At 44.0% G+C, this 2,500-nt stretch overlaps 1 protein-coding gene across 1 annotated transcript in view; it reads left to right on the forward strand.

Annotated features, from left to right (window-relative positions):
- The window catches only part of LOC133553485 (ankyrin repeat and SOCS box protein 12-like), a 12,773-nt gene that overhangs the window by 9,164 nt on the left and 1,109 nt on the right, over positions 1-2,500 (forward strand). Inside the window, exons 3-4 of the mRNA XM_061901732.1 lie at positions 1,793-2,321; positions 2,386-2,500. The exon at positions 2,386-2,500 is cut by the window's right edge and continues 1,109 nt beyond it. Coding sequence (XP_061757716.1) covers positions 1,793-2,321; positions 2,386-2,500 — 644 coding nt within the window. The remainder of the gene's footprint in view (positions 1-1,792; positions 2,322-2,385) is intronic.

Consider the following 2,500-nt stretch of genomic DNA (forward strand, 5'->3'; position numbering starts at 1 on the left):
TACATAGCAAATATTAATATTAAAATTTAACCTCACACTTCTACTGCTTGACTCTCTCTGTCTCATGGGGGTAGAGACAAAACGTATACAAACAATATAAAAACATACTTCCCACTTCCTGATTATTCAACGTTTAAACAAGAACTACACACCCTCAAAAAACAGTAAAAGTGCATGTTTGCTGCAAGCTTTGAGTTGCAAAAGTGGGCACCATCTAATGGGCACAAATAAATACATAAATAGAGGCCAGTTGCTCAAGTTCAGACATTACCCTAAGAGGTTTCAGGTGTAATTTTTGTTGTTGTGAGCATCAAATGTGTCAGGTTTTGTGCACTTTTAGGTCAACAAAGACGACAAGTCTAAAATGTTTTAAATATTAAATACTTCAAAATAGACCTTTTGATTGATTGATTGATTGATTGATTGATTGATACTTTTATTAGTAGATTGCACAGTACAGTACATATTCCGTACAATTGACCACTAAATGGTAACACCCGAATAAGTTTTTCAACTTGGGTCGGGGTCCACGTTAATCAATTCATGGTACAAATATATACTATCAGCATAATACAGTCATCACACAGGTTAATCATCATAGTATGTACATTGAATTATATGCATTATTTTCAATCCGGGGGGTGGGAGGAGGAGCTTTGGTTGATATCAGTACTTCAGTCATCAACAATTGCATCAACAGAGAAATGGACATTGAAACAGTGTAGGTCTTACTTGGTAGGATATGTACAGCCAGCAGAGAACATAGTGAGTTCAGATAGCATAAGAACAAGCATATACATTAGATGTACATTTGATTATCTACATTAGGTTATTTACAATCCGGGGGGTTGAGATGTGAATGGAGGACGGTATTAGTAAAGTGTTGAAGTTGCCTGGAGGTGTTGTTTTAAAGCGGTTTTGAAGGAGGATAGAGATGCACTTACTTTTACACCTGTTGGGAGTGCATTCCATATTGATGTGGCATAGAAAGAGAATGAGTTAAGACCTTTTTAGATCAGAATCTGGGTTTAACGTGGTTTGTGGAGCTCCCCCTGGTGTTGTGGTTACGGCGATCATTTACGTTAAGGAAGTACTTAGACATGTACTTCGGTATCAGGGAGGTGTAGCGGATTTTACAGACTAGGCTCAGTGCAAGTTGTTTTACTCTGTCCTCCACCCTGGGCCAGCCCACCTGCTATTCATTCAACTATAACACATAGTTATATGTTGGCTCACTGTTTGCCAACCAGTCCACCGGTTGTTAATCACCATGACTAGTGATGTGTCAAACGATACAGAAACATCGATGGATAATGAAACCTCAGGAGTAGATACTGTGTCCTCCGATGTGTGTGTCACGTTAAGAAAAAACATGTGATTGATGCTGTTTGACTGTAAAGCACCAAACTTCTTTTATCAGGAACCGCTTCTTTGGGCGCTGTACTGAAAGAAGTCGGAGGAATGGTGAGCCAGCTTTGACATCGGTATTTGTCGCTATCGTCGATCTGAATGGAACTAAGAAGAGGGAAATAATCCTTAGTGTGGGATTACACACATGTAATTTATGTGCAGGTGAAATGTAGTGACTTTTTTAATCCAGCAGATGGCACCGTTATGAAACAGCAACACAGTGTCAACACAGCCAGTGAGTGTGCCACACACTGACTGAGGTGTCATGTACTTACTCATCACTAGATACTACCAGCACATTCCTGCAATCGTGTGTATGGATGTTCAATTCGTTTAATGAATGAGGTCGAAGGTCCTAATGAATCTGTGGTGGTGTGTCCAGATCGACAGCTTGGACGTAAAGGCCCAGACGCCACTGTTCACAGCTGTCAGCGGCAAACATTTGGACTGCGTGGCGGCCCTGCTGAAGGCCGGAGCCGATCCCAACGGCAGCCAGTACAACAACTGCTCACCGGTGCTGACCGCCGCCCGAGAAGGAGACGTGGACATCCTCCAAGAGCTGCTCCGCTTCGGAGCGGAAGTGGACGTCCGACCCAAAGTACCCGAGTGGGCGAGCAACGCCACAGCCTGCAGAGGGCCTCTGTACATCTCAGCTGTGTACGGACACCTGGACTGCTTCAAGCTCCTCCTACTCCACGGAGCCAACCCCAACTACAACTGCACGGATGAGAAGATGCTGGCTCGGATCAAGCAGCCAAAGACGGTCCTGGAGGTGTGTATGCGGTACGGCTGCGGGGTGGAGTACATCCAGCTTCTCATAGACTTTGGAGCAGATGTGTATCTACCTACGCTTATCATTGACAAGACCACCAAGCAGAATGAAGCATTGGTCCTGCTGCTAAAAGAAAGAGGTGAGACCTTCATGACGAAGTTGGTCACCCGCACTTTGTCTAACTGTCTTTCTTTCTGCTTCAGTTTGCCCCAAAACTCTGATGTCGCAGACTCGCCTCGCGATTCGAGGACAGCTTTTCTTCAAAGAGCCTGCCATTGACAGTTTGGACATTCCTCTCATTCTGAGGAACTACCTGAA

The sequence above is a fragment of the Nerophis ophidion genome, linkage group LG05 (genome assembly GCF_033978795.1).
Source record: "Nerophis ophidion isolate RoL-2023_Sa linkage group LG05, RoL_Noph_v1.0, whole genome shotgun sequence".
NCBI classification, from domain to species: domain Eukaryota; kingdom Metazoa; phylum Chordata; class Actinopteri; order Syngnathiformes; family Syngnathidae; genus Nerophis; species Nerophis ophidion.